A 20,550-nucleotide genomic window follows, 5' to 3' on the forward strand; every position below is an offset into this window, starting at 1 on the left:
CTCAAATAAGCGTGTTAATGAAGCTTTGAACTAGTTGTACACATTTCACAAACAAAAGTTTTTGTTTTGCAAATTGAGGTTTTCGAATTTCAGATGCGTTGTCTTTCAAAGAAAAGAACTGGTTTTGTCTTGGACAACTGCTTAAATTTACAAGTATGTAGTTTAAGGTTACATTCTTCCAAGAAACAAATTTAGGCAATTTTTAATTTAAATACGGTATACGAAAAATATAAAATGTACGTATTAGACAATGTGGGGATTCCCCATGTGGTAACTCTTGGCTACCATGGCAAAATGACAATGGCGTTTGTTTGAAACTTCTAGTTCCGCTTTTAGTTTTTCGGTTCCTAAAAAATGACTAGTTAGGTTGGGTCGAAGAGATCTTTGTTTTCAACAAAATTTACTTGGGTTAGTTCAGCTTTCAAAGTGTAAAGCGCTTGATTTCAGCAATTCAGCATCAGAGGTTAGGAATTTAGGACTAAAGTCCGACCAGGCGGTGCATGAAGTCTATTATAATTAAAGTTATGAATCAAAAAAAATCCATCAGGACAGTGTTTTGAAATGTAAATGTTTTGAAACGTTATATCAAGAATAAAAAAGTGTAACAGGTGGTTGTTAACTGCCATGCATATTTGAGTGGTTAAGTTTAAACTAGTGATGCACCGAAGTTTCGGTTGGCCGAAACATTTCGGCCGAATCCGTTGTTTTCCAATGTTTCGGTTTCGGCCCGAACTTTTTTGAAAATTCGGCCGAAACCGAACTTTTTTATTGCATGGAATTAAGGCCTTAAATTTCATTTTCGCCAATACGAAACATCATAAATTAACTATTTGTTGTATCTATAAAATACGAGCCACTGTGTCTGCAAAAACTTAGATGTTTAGTAAATCTTACACAATGTGAAAGTGATTTTAGTTTGTCAAAATTGAGTTCACTCGCATCAACAACACAAAGTTCAGTTGAAAACATCCATAAGAAAGGGGATTTTAGGTTCGGCCTGATTCGGCCGAAATTATTCGGCCTCATTTATTTGTTTTGAATTTTCTGGAACTATTTTTTTGTTTAAAACGATTTTTTTTAAGGATTCAGTCACCCACTAAATTTTATATTTTAGATGTGGGTTAAACCAGATTTGGCTTTCTGCACATAACTGGCCATACATATACCCATTTAAATGAATTTGTCATGGTACTTATATACAATATCAAATGGTTACAACCTGCAATAGACCAGAACCCCACATATTGTGAAAAAACTATACAACAAAGCTTCGATTAGTTCCAAATATGTTCGAAATATCCAACAGGTTGTAATAAGTGCAGTAAACACAAAGTTGTGTGGTGGCCTTTTCTATTTTTCAGTTTATGCTGCTATGCATTTTTCAATTGCCATTTTCTTTAAAAATTGTACTTGTGCAATTGCATAACTACAACCATCAGGTTTTGGATGCTTTGTCCTCTTTTTTTGTGCCACTTCCACACACTGTTTGGACAAAACCTGAGCAAAAGTAATGAAATGTGTAAAATTTGATGAAAATATACATCTTAAGATTTTTATTTTTTCATTTAGCTACTTGTAGTATCTGACTGCTGTTTTAAACTGACAACACCTGCTTTTAGGATCATTATTAAAAACTGCCTGCTATTTAAACTGATTATCAAGTGATTAAATCAAGTGGAATAAAACAGAAGGTGGTGATCAGAGTAACATGGATCGAAACAAGGTTAATAGATTTATTTCAAATTTAGGTCACTTTGTGTTTTACAGCAACTGGGACAATTGTGTGCAAACATTTATTGTCTTCAAAATATAACACTATTTTTATGTACTCGCATATTTCTGAATCACATGGACTTTGCTATTGTCTCATGTGTCAAGTGTTTCTCAACCTGGGGTTTGCAACTTGCAAACGATTTTCAAGCGGTTCGCGAAGACACAACTACACTGGGAAAGATTTAAAACAAACTTTTCGTGTGACTTCTTTTTATTTACCAAACAGTTTGATTTAGAAAAAGCGCAACAGCATTTGCAAATATATACTTTTATTATTGGGTTTTGCCCTTTTGTGATATTAAAAAACATGAAATATTGAACAATTTATGGTAACATGAGCCATTACCATAATTTTAAGAGTTTTTTGTACAGCAAAAAGCTGAACTGTTACAGTGAGTTTTAAAAAACAATGTATGATAAACACATTGTATAGATCAGCAGTTCCTAAACCGTTTTTAAAAAATTGCCTGGTGGACCCTTGCAATTATTTTGTTATGTTGCCGCCCTATAAAAATTGAAGAATGCTCTGGAAAATGCAAAAAACACACCAATGGAAGAAAAAGAAAAAAAAAACTATCAAATACGGTAGACGTTAAATGCGATAGATGGACTTGTTTTGCTGCAATTACCTCATCAATCTTTGATTTTGGTTTAGGATAGCGCAACTATCATGTCGTTTACTACATCCAGTCGGTTTCGGTATTTCGCAAAAAAGTTATGTTTAAAACTTTTTTAATATTTTTTTCTAGTATAGCATAACAGTACAGATATAATGTTGAAAACATTCGCCAACCAAAGACTAATATAAAGCAAGCAATACTTCCCAGAAAGTTTTATCATTGAATCACAATCAATGCCGTACATTGTGTGCCCTCTGAAAGTAAAGCAGGGGTGTGCAACAGGCGGCCCGCCAAACTATTTATTCACTAGCTTTTGTTAAATCTCCAAAGTTACTATACTATACAAGTATACATAACTAGTATGAGCTAAACCAGCGTTTTCCAACCAGTTTGCAAGTACTGAACCGAATGTGACGTAATAATTCCCTTTGTCTATTAAACAATTATTTTGTTGTGAAAGCATGTATTGATGCTTTGGAAGAATTTCAAATTTATCTTACACATGAATAAAATTGTATGGCCCTCGCTTGATGTCCGAAATTGGTATCTGGCCCACCGGCGAAACATGTTGCACACCCCTGCCTAAAAGACTAATTCTCCTTGTGGACCCTCTGAAACTGCTGTACGGGCCCCAGTTGGTCCGCAGACCCCGGTTTGGGAACCGCTGGTCTAGATAAAACTTCCTAAATGTGTTTGTAAGTTGTGTTGTGTTGTAAAAACTCTAATTGGGGTCACACTGCAAAAAAATGTTGAGAACCACTGGTCTAGACAGTGACAGCGTGGTTGTTTTGTATATGTTGTATCACAATTCAACTTTTTTGTACACATATCAGGTTGGCCAGTGTATTACAAACTATTTTTTAATTTTTAGTTCAGTGGTTCTCCATGTGGGCACCACCGTTTGCTGTCATTGCAGTTGCACTAAAGAATAGATAGTTGATTGGTTGGGCACTGAGAGAAGATTGTTCAAACTAGAGATGTACTGAATATTTGGTTTGTCGAATGTAATTTGCCCGATTTGGTACAACTCTAGTTAAAACAAAATATAAATTAAATGATATTTATGTCACAAGGGATTTTTTGTAAAATGCAATTCCTCATTTACTAGGGATTGTCTGCACTTTAAGAGCAAAATTTGTAGGTGATAGATGAGTTGTGCTTGTTATGTTATGTGTTTGTGTGTTATAACCATTAGCATATTTGCATTAGATGCTAAAATATAACTTGTGCCAGGTTAGGTGTTTTGCATCTTTGCTTTGTATTGACATTGTTTCAAATAAACTAGTTTTAATTTTTATATGTTTTGAGGGGGGCAATTTTAACTTTTGCAGGTGTAAAAGGGGCGCTATGGTTAAAAAGGTTGAAAAACAATGCTTTAGTTGAATTCATCCATTTTTTGCTCAGCGATAAGGCACTACTACCAAAGAAAATTGTGGTGGTTAAATAAGGGCTATTGGGCTGCAGTGCAAAATGGTTACTGTTTTTTTTTATCAGTCAGCTGTTTAGAAATTACGTTGTTTAGTTGATTAGAATAAGCTATCAGCTGCACAGCAATGCTAGGTTGTTTTTGTTATTTTCTGTTTACATTTTCAATTTTGGTGTGAGGTTCCATACCTTGTGGTTTTGACCTGATATAAATATACTTGTGGGGTTTCGTTAAAAGATATTTTTGCCAGTTTGATGTCCCTTCTGTTTAAATAAATTCTACCCATTATTAAACCAGACTTGCCAAAGTCCAAAATGATTTTGACTTGAGGCTACGTTGCACTATACCTTATAGTTTGTCATTTTTGACACACCCCATAGATGTCTGCTTATTTTTAACAGAAGCCTAGATTTGAGACCTAAAGCTTTCTTAAAAAAAGGTTACACAAAAAAGCATGTTTGTATTAAGTGGACAACCCTAGAACTTTATACATAATGTCATCATTCCATTCTGCAAACTCATCGATATTAAAACATTGCTATTTCATCAATTACACAAAAACAATACAAGCTCATCTTGACTGGTTCAATTAAGCTTCAGGTTCGACACCAAACGAAATATTGGTTAAAATCCATTTCAGGTTTTTTGAAAAATGTAGTTTATGGTTTGGGTTTGTGGGTTTGAATTTAGTTCAGGTGCGAGTCCTCTGTGGCTACAGGTGAACTTAAAAGACATATATAATATGTGTATGGCACAGTTAAAAACAATTTGTCTTTGTCACAATGTAGCTTTTTAATTATGGGTATTTGTTTTTCTTCTTTTCTTCTTTAGTGTCTAATGCAGGTTTGTTACATGCACTTGGTCAAGAAAGGGTGCTTCAAATTTAATTTAATATTCACACATTTTGGTTAGTTACCCAAAGTTGGTCCACCAGAAGTTTGACTCCAAATGACCTAGCGGTTCACCCACAGGCCCCCAAAACAAGAAATTTTAAAAACGGCTGTACTTACTAAAGTACATTATTTGGGGAATTTCATACTTTGCTAGTTGGTGCATTGTACAGTTTTTTACATCTATTTGTAACTTTTAGTTGGATTCACCCATTAGCCCTAAATATTCGTTATTAGGTTTACCTGTACTTAAGTTCAGAACAGTGACGGAGAGACTAGAGTCAGTGACTCCAGTCGAGTTTAACTTAAATCACTTTTTTTTTAATTTTTTGGCCTTACTCGAATCTCAGCTGTGAAATGATTTGACTCAGATTTGGTGTGCCACTAAAATAAAGAATTTTACCAGAAAAATTTAACTTAACAGGCAGAACCTAGTTAGTTTCAACTAAACAGCACTTTACTTTGCGATACATAGTTATTATTGGCTCCTTCACATCTTGATTTTAATCAGTTTTTTTCTTCAGTGAAGTTTGTTCATGCACTTTTGGTATCAAAACTGTAATGGATTTGAATGAAACTTTCACAGATGGTAGATATGGTCTTGTAGATGTGCCTTCTGCTTTATTTGTCTGGATAACCACAGTATTTACCCGCTGGTCCCCAAATGTAAATGTTTTTTTGTGTGTGTGTTGCTGGACACCACAAACTGAAGGTCTCTGTGGTGTACTAGTGTTAGAAAGGCAACCAGACATATGTTAGTTGTGTTTGTGTATTGTTTGGTGGACTTTGTGCTCACTGCAGTTAGGGGCTGTAACAGCCTTATGACATCAAAAGCATTAACGGTTGTTCCTCAAAACACCTCTAGTGGTCAAAATCTTAAACATTACCTAATTGGGACCAAATTTTACAGGGCTGTTAATAGGGTAATTGTGGTTTCATATTTTACCCAATCAGTTACCCCACTAGCCCTCTTAAACTGTGATTTTATTAAACAGTGTTGAAATTAAATGAAATATGGTCAGCTTGTAGAATTGGGTCAATTTTTTAAATAGTGTTTATGTTGAATGGAATTTGAATAGCTTGTAGAAATTGCCATTTCTAGATGTTGATTGTTGTGTTTTACCCTATAGCTCCAACACTTACCCACTAGCCCGCTAAAATAAGTTATTTTTTAACAATGTCTACTTAAAGGTCAGTGGTATTCGTTTTGCGAAACAAAGTTAAGTAAACAATTTGTTATGTATACCTTTTTAGCAAAGGTTTCTTAATTTATAGTGTCTCTAATACAACTGTTAAGGTTTTCCATGAAAACTTGGGTTTAAAAACTGACCTTGGACGACAATATCAAGGTCAAAGCAAGAGATTGAATTGAAAGTATTTTTTTCTGTTCTTTCTTACTGTTTTTTTTTATGGAAGGACAAAAGTGATGGACAAAGAATAGAAACCTTTTTTAAGGTTGTGTTTATGCTTTCTAATATTTTGTCCTTAAAAACCTAAAAATAACAGGAAGATTTTTTAGTGCAAGTAACTAATTCGCATAAATATGTGGAGGGACCCATTCGTTTTTGCTTGCAAATGTGTGTAGGTTAAATGGTGTGTATAGCAAAATGGCAAACAAGATATTAAACATATAAAATGGAACTTTATAGGGAAGACACCTTTCTAGTTGTTTAAAAAATGAGAAGTAACGCATCATTTTTTATCTGAGACAAATTTGCATAAACACATGTGTGGGGACAAATGCGTTTTCGCTTTCAAAAACAATCACATTTGTAGATCAAGTGATGTGTATAGCAAATTGGCAAACAGCATGTAGAATATATAAAATGGAAATATATGGAAAAGCCTCCTTTTTTAGTTTTAATATGAAATAAACTTAGCAATGCTAGGTTTCAGTACAGTTTAGGTAAATGTTTTCTCTGAACATAAAGGATAAACTGGATGTTACCAAAAACCTTGAAAGGTTATGAATGGTCTTATCGGTGGCTTTTGCACCATTGAGCCAGGTGTTATCACACGACCATTGGTGCGCACTGCGTTTTTTTCTACCGCCTTTTTTGTGTGTGTTTTGCCACCCTTTTCGCTTTATAATAACTTGTGTTTGCAATGTATGTCATTACCCTGATGAAGGTGTTTCGTATGGGACATCGAAACGTTGGCATATTACAAAAAAAAACTGCCGGAAGAGCTAAAAATTTTGTTGTTATGAATGGTCATTCAGTTTGGCTGCCACGGGATACAAAGTTCTGAACAATTTGTAATGCTTTTGCCACAACATAACAGCTAATTTCTAATTAGCATAAATGTGCGTGTGAAGACCTATTCGATTATGCTTGTGAAAACAACCATGTTAATGTGGCAAATGAAATTAGATTGTCATAAAATTGTTGAATGAATACAGAATATTTAAATTTGCAATAAATAAAATGGCCACCATTGAAACATTTAACACCCAAACTTTATTTTGCTTACAAGTACTTTTGTTTTTCAGAAACCCCCAGGATCGCATATTGGACACCATGCAGGTAGTTGAATTTTGTTATGAAACAATTTTATGATAGTTTATTGTTTGATTAAGTTTTTCTTTTTGTACATTTTTTTCATTTACATGAGAAAATTTGTTTGCCAGAAATTATTTTAGTATTGTTTCTTATATTTTAATCTGTTTTTTTCTGCTCAAAACAGCTTACTTTTGTGTGTGTTGAAGCCGCTAAAGACCTGACAACTGAAAGAAGTTTGTCTGCTTAGCTAACACACACAAGAGGTGACTGGTGGTCAACATGCACATATTGTGAAACACAGAACAAAAGATAGTTTTGAACTGCCCTATAGTTAACATAATTTAATACTGGCAATCGGCTGAAATATATTTTTGCTCTTCATTACCACAGATGGAAAATAAAATAAAACAAACATACTTTTGCAGATAATTTTTACACCAAAATATCAATTCAACTCATCGGAGCTAGTGCAGGTAATGTATCTTTTTTAAATATGGACGGACTTTGCTTGTTTTAACTTTTCAAAAAATGTATGGTTATGGGACGGTCAATATAGATTACCTTCCTTTTTACCCCTAAAACCAATTGATTAAACCAGGGGTCCCCAAAGTAAAGAGTACAGTCCAAGTACAGTCTGTCAGGGTTTTTAATCCGGACCACTGCACTCAAAAAAAATTTATGATGCAAACATTGGAGAACATGCCTTGTTGGATTTTTTGAAACAGGCTGTAAAATCAATCATCATCTGCTTCTACATAATGTGTGATGATTTGTTTGTTATAGATTCCCTGGTTGCATTTTGTTTTCCCTTGCTTGTCCAAAATGTTGTGTTTGATCAAGATAGGGTGTTTCAACCTTTTTGAATTTAAACACTGATTATAGTGATCTAAAATTTATCCTCCTAAACTTTGGTTCACCCACAACCCCGCAAATTTCAAATGAAATTTTGAAAGCTTTGTTTCTCAAAGTATGTAACTATAAGTTTCGGGCTTCATTAATTGAGACCTTTTATGAGGTTTGAAACAAATTGTTTACTTTTATTTAAAGGCACTTATTTTTACCCTTTAACCCCCAAATATTTATTTTGTTCACATACTTTTTTGGTTCATCCTGATCCAATGAAATCTTATTTAATTGCAAATATGGTGCTTAATGTTTGTTGTTTAATTTTAGATCTATTCATTTATATTTTAAGTTGGTCTTCCTACTTAGCTGCGATATACAGTAATTCAGCAGTTATATGATTTCCAACAGTAGCAAGCTTCTGTGTTTATAATTCTGATGTAAGTCAGAATGTTTTATTACTTTTTCAAGAAATAAACTAATGTAAAATAAATTACATTTTAAGTCACTGTTAAAAACGACAAAACAACATTTTTCCTGTAAATATCTGCTTCAGGAGTGATAATTGCCCTACTATTCGGTCAGCAAACGGTGTGCATAATGAAACTGGTAATTTAGTCGTAAATATGATCAAATGTTGCTGCACAGTCAGAAAAGGGTAGATAATCTCAAATCTAAAGTGCATTTTTGTTGCAGTGTTAGGATTACGGCAGCTGATTGCAACGTTAAAACTTCCCTTGTCATTCACACTCAGTATTCTGGCAGCATCAGCTTTCTGTTTTGGTGTCAACTGGTATTACCTGGATTTTATTGGTAAGCAGTTTTGATGGAATGTTGTCCACACAGTAAAGTTGCTAGCACCCACTCATCACTATAACTCAATAGATTGAGTTAATAAATGTCTATTCAGCAGCCTTTTAAGATCCGGTACACCAGGCTGTATTAAGCAGTTTAGCGACACAAGCACATACCATACGTCTTTGGCACCCAATACAGTGGTAGCTTGTGACTTGTTGGTGGCTGGGTGGTGAGAAAAGTGAGTCTAAAAGCTAAAACTGCTGATTTGCTGTTGTAACATTTATACTCACATTAGACGGCTCAGTGTCAACTAAAAAAAATCCTAATTTAAGCACACTAAAGATTCTGTGGTGACTGCTTAACCTTGTTCTAAGCAAGTGCTTACTCTGCCTAATGGTTAATCCAGTCGTGGCTCTGAACACATGATAAATGCATCACGCACAAAGATGTTTCTAGAACACTATGTGGGTGTTTATGTGTGATCTATTAAAGACTGTTACACATAAATTATTTGTAAATTTCCTAGTAGGACCATTTCACCATAGCCCAAACTTTACGTTTATGTGTTACAGTGACCAGCTGGTTCATTTCTCCTGTGCTAATCGGATTTGCAGCAGTTTTGCTTTTCTACTTAGTGGAGAGATTCATCCTACGTTCGGTAAATCGAATTCGTTTAAAAATCTATGGTTACATTATTCAAGCAACGGGTGTTTGGATTAAGAAGTTTCAATGATTTTGTGATAGCATATGAAACTGTTTTGTATTGGTGTACCGCAGAATGATCCGTTAAAAAACTCCCTTCGCTTGATGCCGCTGTTTTACTTGGTTGCTGTTGGTATAAACACCGCTTTCTTCTTTCACGCTGGTGCTTCATGTAAGTTCATTGAGTTCGAAATGTTTTATAAAACAACCGGGTCTTGTGTATCTAAGTTTGGTGGTTGCCATCACGGTATTACTGCCAAGCTGAAAGGAAGATCGAAATGTTTTGTTGTAACATAACGCATTGTTTCATCTGTAACCACAAGCTTAACTTGTACGTAGATTTAACATAAGTTTATTGTTTGATTTACCCCTAGTTCCTTACAACATCTGGACATACAAACTTTTTTAATGTAATTGTCATCTATATCGGCGCATTATTTTTGCAGTGTTGGGGTTTGACAACCTCCAGCTACGGACAACGCTGCCTATTGCACTCGTTTCGATGGCAATAATCTTCATTTTACTAGGTAATACAAATGTGAAAGCTTTGTGTTTATTTGCAAGCAGACATTTCAGTATTGTTTGCTAAAATTAAAATGTTTGTACCAGCTGAGTTTAAAAAGGTTAGCCCTGGGATAGAATAAACACTCGATACTTCAAAAATAAGGTGGTTACAGGGAACAGCACGTTCCTATAACTTAAAGGTGCTTAATCTGTTGTCACACATTTCAAACATAAATTCACGTTTTCAAAGCATTAAATCCACATAACCCGACTTTTTTGCAACTTCGCCAAAATTTTAGGGCAGTTTTGTGAACGCTGCAAATTTTGCGCGTATGTCTGCACTTTAATAAAGATTTTAAAAACTAAGTAACCAAACATTTTTCTTTTTGTTACACACTGGATAAAATGCACCAACAATAAAGATGACGTCAGGTTTTTGAGTGGTGTAAACGTTTTTGTTGTTGTAAAAGTACTTTATTAAATAGTCCCTATTGCTATAGATATGCGTTTATTAGTACAACGTACTTTTTGTACGCCATGTAGATAGTTACATATTCGGGATAATTTCACAAATCGAATCTATGTAAAAAATTATAATGTTACTACGGTGTGTATGTGTGTAGCAACGTAAAAAAGGTTACAATTTTAGAATTTCTATGCTTGTGACATTAAGGAAACTTTTTATGAAAATCAACCTATAATGTACTCCAAATATATTCTGAGTTAACAATACTTGTGTGGCGACCTCACTACCGTGTTCGCTTATGCGCATCGTATGGTGCTATTTGCCTTTTTCTTTTGATCTCCATTGCCACTTCATAAACGGTTTCTACCTCTCACACGTTTCTAACATGACTCAGACATGGCGCCGCTGCACAAGAGGTAGACTCTACCCGGTAGAGCTTAGAGCAAAGCGAAACCGGCATTTATAAATGGGCAATGACGATCAAAAGAAAAAGGCAAATAGCGCGCTTTGACGCGCATAGGCGAAGCAGTAGTCGCTATACTAGAATCATAACCTATATTTTTGTTATATTAATATGTACTCAGATAATAGTTTAGAAGAAGCAGCAGAGACAATTCGACAACATCAATGGGAAAAACTTAAACCAAACGAAGTTTTTCTTGATCTGGCCAGAAGTCAGTCAGCACTTCCTGATGTTTATCAGAGCTTGGCTGAAAGCAACATCTTCAAAATCAAGAAACCACCCAAAAAGGAGCCTTTCCATTCATCCACAGAGAGGAAAGGAATCAAAATGTTTAATGCTTCAAAAAGGATTGACTTTCATAATTTACTAACAACTATGATGGGCATCGGTTTTATGGCTCTAATTGGTCCCCCAGGCTGTGGAAAAACAACAGTGGCCAAGAGATTGGCTTTGCCAAAAAAAGATGCACATTTTTTGGTGATTTTTCTGAGGTTTATGGATCTAGGTTATGAAACGGTTCTCACTCCTCAGCAGCTACTCATTGATTTTCCCTTTAAAGATTTGAACCAAACAACTAAAGATAATGCTTTTCAATGGATGTTAAAAAATCAAGAGAAATGCGCTTTTGTGTTAGATGGCTACGATCAATGGTCATTGTCTCTAAGCAACATAAAGCAAGCCGATATGTCGTATGAAAAACCTTCACCAATTCAGCAGCTTGTTGCTAATCTCTGCTGCAAAAACTTGTTTAGCAAATCCCTGCTAATTTTCACGTCCCGGCCTCATGCAATTCTTTCGATTCCAATGCATCTGCGTCCAAAAGTCACCGTTGTTGTTGGAGATCTTCCAACAGATGGCATGCGAAAACTATTTAAAGCATTTGCCGGGGATCAAGCAGATCATTTATGGACCACGTGGAACTCTAATGCACCGCAGTTAATTCAACTTTGTCACAACCCATTGATGTTACAACTGGTGGTTTACGCTGGTTTGAGTGGCAATGTCGATAAACTTAACACAATAACCAATGTGTTCTTACAATTTTTACACGAATTAGAAAACTCTGTTTACAAAAAAGGTTTGAAATTTCCCGAACTTATCGAACCACTTGGTGGAATGGCTTACGACGGAATGGATCGCAAAACTGTTGTTTTTAATTATGAAAATTTACAAAAGACGGGCTTGGACGATGCAAATGTACAAGATTTCGTCATCAAGGTTGCTTCATGGACAAACCTATTCGATGGAGACAAGGCAACATTCTGCTTCATACACCAGTCGTTGCAAGAAATGTTTGCAGCCATGTACATCTGCATGAAAATGCCTGATTCAGAGTTCAACCGCATCATCCACCAGGTGGTGTACAAAAGTCACTGGTCAATGGTTCGGCGCTTCATGTGTGGACTTAACATTCACGTGTTGCGCTCGTGGAGTGCGGAGCTAAAAAATGGCGGACAAACCAAGTTACGCACAGGCGGTAAATAAAACAGCGGTAGGATTAAGAAGACCGAATTGTCTTAACTTCAAAACTGGAAATGTATGCAAGCGTCATGATGCAATCGAGATTTTGAAAAATTTGGATTTCTCAATAAAAAAAGTCATTGGAATAGCTGAAATGCGAGGGAACAGCATAGATGTTACTTGCACAAGCCGACAAAATACTCTTGAACTTTATGCAAAGTTGTCAGGTAAAGTTAAACAACTTAAACTTTACGAAAGCGACAGGATTAATGTTGCGATTGGATGGGTGCCGGTGCCGTTTCCAAATGAAATTTTAGCTGAAGCACTTTCTGATAGATACGGCAAAGTGTTAAAAATAATACACAGAAAAGGTAAAGAAGGGCTGCTATCTGGAATGCGCATCGCAACTATGAATGCTGAAGATGTGGAGAAAAAACCTATCCCAAGCTATATAAGGATTGGAAACTGCGAATTTTATGTTACCTACAACGGTCAAGTTTTCACTTGTAAATACTGTGGTAAGGAAGGTCACAAACAAGCTGAATGTTCACAAAGAAAAAGCGATTTTCCTGTGTTAACTGGAACTGTAGAAGGAAAACAGTTGGAAACTGGACAGCGTACAAACGCTGATAACACTTCCCCGACTCGCCCTGAGGTGGCCGAATGCAATCAAAAAATCACAACAAATGCGCCTGACCTAATTGTTGGTGACCAGCAGGAAAATCGCGAGGATTCGGGCAACCTACCTGTAACAGAAAGCGGGATGACAAGCACCCCACAAGACAAGAAGGCACCTTTAAAAACAGCCAGCAGGAAAAGACTGGAACGAAGCCCTGAGGAGTTTCCACAAAGCAAAAGCTTTTGTGAGAAAACTATTTCACTAATCTGTCCAGGGTGCCAAGCAGAAGCGCATCTAACTGAAGAATCAAAGACGTTTATATGTTGGAGCTGCTCAAAAAAGTTTTTGGTAGCAATTAAATGCTGCATTGAAGAGCTCTTCCTGGTCCAGGAAAACACGAAAACGTGTCAGTGCCCGGGCTGCAACAATCGAATGAGATGGATGCCGTGTTGCAGAGACTTCCAACCGGAATTCCAAGTGGAAGGTAATTTATTTGAATGTGTTGTGTGCCAAAAGTTTTCATTAACTTGTCTATGTAAAACCGTTAATTTATTGCCGAACGTGACAACGAGCCAAGAATGTTCTAACATAGATTGTAGATGCAAAATTATTAATTGTAAGTGTGGTCAGAAATTGTCTCGTCTTATCAGTCCCAGCCAACCGTTTTTGTGCGAATGTGGCATAGAATATGAATGGGACATTAATATTGGAGTACAAGTGCAAAAATGAAATATCACTCTCTCTCTTTAGATTTTATGGCTCTTAAAATTAATTCTCACAATGTTCGAGGTTTAAACCTAGCTCTAAAAAGGAAAACTATATTTAAATATTTGCACCGTAAAAAATGTCATGTAGCATTCTTACAAGAAACACATGGCTGTGAGAAGAATGAAAAATTGTGGGGAATGGAGTGGGGCGGTGAAGCGTTTTGGGCACACGGAAGCACCAATAGTCGAGGGGTCGCAATTCTCTTTGCCAAACATCTTTCCTACTCTTTAACGAATATATACCGAGACGTAGACGGTAGATTTATAATGATAGAAGCGACCATCAATTCGCAGCCACTATTGTTTGTAAACGTTTATGCACCAAACAAAGATGATCCAGACTTTTTTGAAAAATTATTTGCCACGCTTAACGGATTTTCAACCGCGTCAATTATAATGGGAGGAGACTTTAATCTTGTAATTAATACAGACCTAGATAAAACCGGAAAATCAATCCACAGTAACCAAAAAGCAAAAGCTACCTTACAACGTTACATTAATCATTTCAACCTCACAGATATCTTCCGCCACAAAAACCCAATGCTGAAAAAGTTCTCAAGGGTTCAGAAAAATCCCCCAGCGGCATCTCGAATCGATTTTTATTTACTTGGTAATGATCTAATACAAAATGTAAAACAGGTCGACATTGTTCCTGGGACCATGTCCGACCACTATATGCTCGCCCTAGAGGTCGCCGTTAATCCCTTACCACGTGGAAAGGGTTACTGGAAATTAAACGCGAGTTTCCTAACCGATTTGAATTATATAGAAAAGATTAAATCCCTCATTGACATGTATAAAACGGATAATCAAGATTCCGCTATCAATCCGCATGTTATGTGGGACGCTTTAAAAGCTGTGATCCGAGGGGAAACAATCCGGTATGCATCCGAAAAAAAACGGAATAACAGCGCCAAACTAACGAAAATAGAAAAGGATATCGTCACAATTCAAAATGCTGTTTGTAACACGACGGGTACGGAACGTGACCAACTACACGACAATTTATCTGCCCTTCAAAACGAACTAGATAAACTTCTAAAGCGCCAAACAATCAGCGCCATTACCCGTAGTCGGACTCGCTGGGCTGAAGACGGAGAAAAAAATACGAAATACTTTTTAAACCTGGAAAAACGACAGGGCGAAAAGAAAAGTATAAATCGCCTAATTTCTGGATCGGAAATCCTCACAGATCAAGAAAAAATTCTGAAAAGCTTAGCGAAATTTTATGAACAATTGTATAGAAGGGATGATAAAGTCCAACATAAAAACATCAATGCGTCTAAACTAGCATCGTTGGGACTTCCCCAAATTCCGCTAGAAGCCATGGAAAAAATAGAAACTGAAATTCTGGAGACCGAGTTTTTAAACGCACTAAAAGACATGGGCAAAAATAAGTCACCGGGACTCGATGGCTTCCCCGCCGAGTTCTACCTAACATTTTGGGAAAACCTAAAAGGTCTTTTTACGGCGGCGTGGAGTTATTCGATAAAAATTGGAAATTTGACTCCTTCGCAGTCCAGAGCTGTTATAACTCTTCTTCCCAAAAAGGATAAGGACCCGCTTCACCCAGGTAGTTATAGGGCAATTACGCTACTAAATGCTGATTATAAAATTGCTTCTAAAGCAGTTAACAACAGATTACGGTCGGTTTTGAACCATGTAATCTCTTCTGACCAAAATGGTTTCATACCAAATAGATACATTGGTACTAACATTCGACTTCTATTTGATATTATAGACAGTGCCGACCACCAAAACATTCCAGGGGCAATTTTGTCATTGGACATATTCAAAGCTTTTGATACGTTAAGTTGGGATTTTATGTTTTCTGCATTAGAAGCTTTTGGTTTTGGCCCAACAATTATTAGATATGTTAAATGTTTTTACCAAAACCCGACATCGGCAATAATTAATAACAGTTTTGTATCTGCGCCATTTAAAGTCGAAAGAGGAGTGAGGCAAGGTGATCCTCTGTCTCCCACGCTTTTTGTTCTAAGTATTGAATGCCTTGGAATAATGTTAAGACAGGGGAACTTTTTAGGTATAAAAGTACATGACAAAGAATTTAAAGTTTCCATGTTTGCGGATGACACCGTTTTGTTTCTCTCCGGCAGCGATAATGATTTTCGCGAAGCATTAAGTATAATCACAGAGTTTGGCGATATGTCGGGATGCAAAATAAATATGAACAAATCAAACGCATTTTTTGTTGGTTCCAAACGATCTTGTTGCCACAAACCGATGCAACAATCCGGGCTCTTGTGGCCTTCTGAAAAAACTAGGTATTTGGGGGTTGTAATTCCAACCACGACGTGCAGCGATGAAAAATTGCTAGAATACAATTTTTTACCTATACTGCAAAAGATCAAAGTTATTGCAAACCTGTGGTCGACAAGGGGTCTTTCCTTATTGGGGAAAGTAACAATAATTAAAAGCCTACTGGTGCCAATGTTGACTTTCAAACTTTGCGTTGTGCCCGTAACAGTGTCAGCAAAATATTTGAAACAACTAATCCGTATACTGTTCCGTTTTTTATGGGGATCAAAATGGGAAAGGGTCAAACGAACAACACTGTGCGCAAGTATCGAAGAGGGAGGGGCGGGAATGATTAATGTAGAAAATTATATTCTGGCACTAAACCTTAAATGGTTTCAAAAACTTCTTGATGAAAGCGTAGTTGCGAATTGGAAGCAAATCGAGGCACCATACTTAAGGGGACAAAGAGTTAACGCTTTTCTAAATGCAACTATATCGCTCAATCGAGCCGAGGTTAAACGTGTTTTACCCTTGAGAACCCTGCGCCACACCCTTGTCAGTTGCATACAAACTTTAAATCTGCTAAAAACAAAATCGACAAAAAGGACACTTTGGCTAAACAAAAAAATTAAGTACCAATCTAAAACTTTCTTTATGAAACCCCTGATCGACTCTGGCGTAATGTTACATAAACACCTATTGACTAATGAAGGAGAGTATGAAACTTACGACAACTTGGCGTTAAAATTTAATTTTCAGGCAAATAACGCAGAGTTCATTCAATTTATAAAACTTGTTTCAAGTCTGCCTGAGCAATGGGACTCAGAAAACTATATCGACCCACAAACAACTCAGTCAGAACATTTATTGAATTTTATTAAAGACACAAACAGCGTCAAAACAATTTACACAAAGCTACAAGACAGCGTGGCTCGCGTGCCAGTTAAGTCCCAAGAATTTTGGAAAAACAAGCTTTTCATAAATTTTGAGATGCCGTGGCGAGAAGTATATATTAACAACTTTAATTCCACTATTGAAAATAGGTTGAGAAGTTTTCAAATTAAATTAAATCTGAATGCCATCGTGTGCAACCAAATATTGCACTCCTTTGGGAAAATTGACTCCGACTTGTGCACATTCTGTAAAAATGCTACAGAAAACGTTTACCATGTTTTTTATTCTTGTCATGTAACTAGACTGTATTGGGAAAACGTCTGTGCATGGATTAGTGCTAGAACCCGAGTCCCACTGACGTTACCTCCCGTGAACTTACTTTTTGGTGTCCACAATGGTGGATCCGGCGATAAATTGGTGAACTGTATGTTGTTATGTGCCAGATATGTCATTTACCAATGCAAATATAGTGAAAATAAACCGACGGTATTTAGATTTGTATGCTTCCTTAACTCAGTACGTGTATCAGAATGTCATGTATCAAAAAAACGTGGAAACTTTCTTGCTTATCGCAAAAAGTGGTGTCGCCTGTTATGTACTGAAGTGTGATGTAGTTTGTTACCGTTTTTCGCTCTTTTTATTATTTATCAATAAAAAAAAAAAAAATTCATGTGTGGACTTTTGCTTGGAGGTGACCACAAACAAGGTAAGTAAAATATTAGTTTATTAAAACAAGGCGGGGCTTGTCAGTGTCATAGGTAGGGCAACGGACAACATTTACAGGGAAAAAGCATTTACGTAAACATGCAACAAATAACCTAGCTTCAGGGCACTGCTATTCCAATAAGTTAAAACTATTGGCTTGTGCTCTGAGCCCAATTAAGTGATTTGTTGACATTTCTGCGTGGAGATTTTTCGGAGATCAGAGTTGTTTAATGGAACCGGTTTAGGCTTCAGTTAAACAAGTGTTTTTCAAATTTTTTTCCCATCGTCGCATCTATAAAATAAAAAAAAATTGAGGACGCGCCATCAATATAAAGAGCACTTAATTTACTTTAAGGATATGTATCATTTCAATTTAACTTTTTCTCTGTTTGGCCCACTTTTTTAGAACCTCTGGTTTAAACTGACACACTTTGATGTTTTTTTAAGGTTTCGATTAACTGGTATAATTAGCGCATCTCTCATACACTGAAACGTTTTGCGTATTTTTCGCCAAATGTATGAATGACGATTTGCTTAAAAATTGCGTTTTTTACTGGTTTGTAAGGGGTATTTCCGAAGATAGGTCTATGTTTAATGAGCTTTTACTACATGTCGCTAATGAAGACCTCTCTATATTCCAATGTTAACTGTTACGATTGATTCATATTTAAGCTTGGTAACTTTACCAGGTTTATTTATGCTACTGCACGTGTGAGGATCCACTGACCTATTTTAGTTACGTTTACAGGGCGTTTATGATCTTGCATATCATTTAGTCCAGTTCAACTCAAACCTTTCTAGTAGTGTAATGCTTTTTTTCTGTTATATCGTGTATCGGTAGTATACGTTCGAAATGGAACTTTCTATCAGAGTTTTTATTATAGGCTCCCCTCCCTGCAAAAATTTATATTCTATTCATGTAAACCTTGGCGCAACAAAATAATACATCATGACGAAGTGGTGCTAAAAAAATTATCGGGAGTAAATAAATTAGCTAAAATTAGCACCAGCTGCACCTGGTAATAACAATAGGACCCTAGAAGGTTGGAATTTGCCCCGAGGAGTAAGTGACAATAGACGCAAATCGGACATTTGGCATTCAAAAATATTAAAAAAATATGCGCCCATTTTCACCCGCCCATTTTCAAAATATGTGCGCACATTTACGCTTGCACATTTCTGCGCACTTTTGATTGGCTCAAAGGCCCGTTTTTAAATACTTTAAATTTTGGAAGTATGTCTACAGATACACGCACCACCGTTGGAATAAGTGAAACAATTGTTTGTTATTTTAGGCAAGTCTGAAATGCTTCGCACTCAGCTCACCAAATTCATAAAACGTGACCTGAATACGCATCAACTGACAGGTAAGGACACATTAAATTTTAAATTTAGTTGCACTTGTCAGTTACTTTTTTTGACTTCATTTGGGACGTTGCAAGACGTATGCGAGGTCGTAGAAGCCCGAATTAGCGATTATGTCCGCAATGCATGTTTCATCTGTATTGTAATGCTACACAAAAACGTATTGTACATGAACGACAGTTTTCATTTTTTGAAACTGTTTAAAAACGAAAGGTAAATTAGTTTTAAAAATTACTGTTAGCAAAACTTGCTGCAAAGTGTAAACATTACTGTGATAACTGGCACATGTGATATCACAAAGCGCAACAAAGCCTGTAATTACGTCACAGATACAACAGTGTTTTTATGGAACATTTGCTTAACCAGTAAATTTTCCACCCGATTCGTCAACAAGTGCTCGATTAGAAGCGCTTGTGTTATGAAAAAATCCCCGTTTCTTATCGGGCGGTGTTATAATTTTAGAACATGTGCTATAACACAGCCCGATTTTATCGGCAATGGCAGTGAAGCATTAAATTTATTTTTTATTGAAAAATAATATTTTTTCTGTGGAAATAATCGCAGGTGAAATGGGTTTTACATGAAATTGGCAGTTAAATGTGAACTGTTATGACAAAAGCAAACGCATTTTAAGCAGTGAAATAGCAGCAGTACCAGATTCTCCTCGATTGTAAACTGTAAAATACAAAATGGGCCAAGGTTGTTGTATCTAATAGGCATCCATATTCTGATAACAAATGGAGTAATGAAAAGTGACAGTTCAGGGTGGGGGAACAGTTCAGGGTGGGGGAAGCATTTCTAGTGCTTCATGAAGCAAACTAAGGCCCAACACAATATCAAATGAAGGACTTGGGACTTTGGATTTGAAAAGCAATGATACATGGTAAGTGGTTGTCAATTGTCATGATACGCTTGTCATTCTCAACTGTTTCTATTATTTTAGCATATGGTAATTTGTTATTTTTTAGGCATGTTTAAAAATATGGTAGCTCATCTCTAGTGTGATCCTGGTTTTGTAAAACATTGGCTTTCATTTCTCCTGGCCTAACTCAAGCATTTTTGTGTAAACTCCTACTTGTCCAATAAAATGTTGCATATACTTTTTCTTTTATTTTTTGTTGCAGTTCAACATCTGGAAAACTAAATAGAAGCAGAAAAAAGCAGCAGAATCATTCCAAAGATAATTCAAGATTGCCTTGGACAACATGGAAGAAAGTAATTGATTGTGGAAGAATGGTGTGGGTGAAATGAGCTCACTGAAGTGTCAGCTAAATCATTGATGCATACTAAATGATTCTTGCCTCATTTGCAGGGGAACTTTTTATTTTAAGATATTTACCACACACTTCAGTTTTACATGAATCAAATCAAAATATGTGTGTTTGTGCCGCTGTACTACCCGAAGGCAGGTTTATTTAACAATTCTTGTGCCCAATTGAAAGCAAACTTGTTATGTTAGATGTATTCCATGATCTGTTGGTGTTATTTTAATCT

The 20,550-nt window shown here is 36.1% G+C and overlaps 1 protein-coding gene across 1 annotated transcript; it reads left to right on the forward strand.

The window, feature by feature from the left end:
- The first annotated feature begins 154 nt into the window (after positions 1-154).
- Positions 155-12,528, forward strand: LOC145233216 (NACHT, LRR and PYD domains-containing protein 7-like). Its single transcript, XM_080097902.1, has 8 exons — positions 155-1,723; positions 7,201-7,234; positions 7,636-7,683; positions 8,750-8,866; positions 9,424-9,509; positions 9,629-9,725; positions 10,000-10,080; positions 11,108-12,528. The coding sequence occupies exons 1-8, from the start codon at positions 1,709-1,711 to the stop codon at positions 12,469-12,471; spliced, it is 1,842 nt and encodes a 613-aa protein (XP_079954028.1). The 5' UTR covers positions 155-1,708; the 3' UTR covers positions 12,472-12,528.
- The last annotated feature ends 8,022 nt before the right edge of the window (positions 12,529-20,550 follow it).

The sequence above is a fragment of the Phallusia mammillata genome, chromosome 6, assembly GCF_965637545.1.
Source record: "Phallusia mammillata chromosome 6, kaPhaMamm4.hap1.1, whole genome shotgun sequence".
In the NCBI taxonomy this organism is placed as follows: Eukaryota; Metazoa; Chordata; class Ascidiacea; order Phlebobranchia; family Ascidiidae; genus Phallusia; species Phallusia mammillata.